This window comes from Ananas comosus, unplaced genomic scaffold (assembly GCF_001540865.1).
Source record: "Ananas comosus cultivar F153 unplaced genomic scaffold, ASM154086v1, whole genome shotgun sequence".
Classification (NCBI taxonomy): domain Eukaryota; kingdom Viridiplantae; phylum Streptophyta; class Magnoliopsida; order Poales; family Bromeliaceae; genus Ananas; species Ananas comosus.
Window position 1 is genome coordinate 1 of NW_017891073.1, and position 1,322 is coordinate 1,322.

Genomic DNA, 1,322 nt, shown 5'->3' on the forward strand with positions numbered 1-1,322 from the left:
AAAGAGTCGATCGTAAACACAGAGATTACGAAGTTCGAAAACGCCACAATCTCATCAGTAGAAGAATAACAATATTTCATGATCACGAATAGCATATTCGCTGTCGCGGAAAAGAAAACATCTGAAATTACAATTGCAGTGGGTATAAGAAGATTACCTCACCAGCATTTTCTAGCTCTTCTTCTGAACTGCCAGCCCAAAGTGTGTGGGCCCTGAAAGCAGCTTCCATGTTGGCGAGAAACTCCTGCACCGCCGCGCTGTCTTTCTCCGGATCAGGTGCTGCGTTCGAGAAGGATACGACGAAGCTGCCACCCCAAACGAAATCAATTTCAGAGATATCGGCGGCGTCGTCGTCGCGAGAAGAGTTGCATAAACAGAAAATGCCGTCGTCAGAATAGCATTCTGACGATTAAGATCTGGAAAATCGCATGTAAAATCCACCCGTATATGCAGCATGATGCTCTTCGCACGCCGTAAAAGGTTAGGGGGGGGCAGCAGGCAGTGTTTAGAAGGTTCATATTCGAAAATCATGGCAGAAGATGCGGTGATTTGGTGAGAAGGGCGAGAAGAGAAAGATGCGACAGAGATAGGGGTTTTTTTATAAAAAAAAAAAAAAAAAAAAAATTGACCTCTTGATGGATCTGACGAGATCGGCGGCGGAGGGGTGGCGCATCCGATCCAAGAAGTGGTGCCAAGCGAGGGGCGGCGCCGAGGGGGAGGAGCCCTCCATCGATCGAGCAGAGGAGGAGGACGACGAGGACGAGGACGAGGACGAGGGAGCCCTCCGAGAATAGGGATCGAGGAGGACCCCTGGATTCTTCTACTAGGTTCCAAAGTTTTTGATGGTGTTGTTTTTCGGGGGCTGGTTTTATTCTAAAAGAAGGACGAAGGATTTTTTTTTTTTTTTTCCTCTCTCTCTTTGTTGGACAGGACATAATCACAAAACCTATGGAGGGGGGAAATAAAATAAGTAATTATTGGCAATTTTTCCGCAGATTCGGATGGACGAGTATAAAGTAAAAGAATTTTCTTCGTCCAAAAAGGGGTAAAATATAGGACGACATTTGTAAGTCTTCAGAGAGTCAGCAAGGCGGTCACTTTAATTTTGCTAAATTACAGAAAGCTTTTTTATTTTATTTTTTTTTTATTTTAAACAATTTATATTTTATTTTTTAAAAAGTTTAGAAAATTTTTTTTTTATAGAGAACGGTGTTAATGAAAATAACAAAATAATCAAATTACCATTACGTTTTCTATAAAAGAAAATTTAATATATTTCTGTTATTATTTTGAAAGGTATTTTTAGTATAAATCATAAAATA

At 40.8% G+C, this 1,322-nt stretch overlaps 1 protein-coding gene across 1 annotated transcript; it reads right to left on the minus strand.

Annotated features, from left to right (window-relative positions):
* Positions 1-112: 112 nt before the first annotated feature.
* On the minus strand, positions 113-963 carry LOC109704616 (vacuolar protein sorting-associated protein 9A-like). Its single transcript, XM_020225376.1, has 2 exons — positions 630-963; positions 113-305 (listed from the first exon to the last, which is right to left on the minus strand). The coding sequence occupies exons 1-2, from the start codon at positions 728-730 to the stop codon at positions 128-130; spliced, it is 279 nt and encodes a 92-aa protein (XP_020080965.1). The 5' UTR covers positions 731-963; the 3' UTR covers positions 113-127.
* Between the last annotated feature and the right edge of the window lie 359 nt (positions 964-1,322).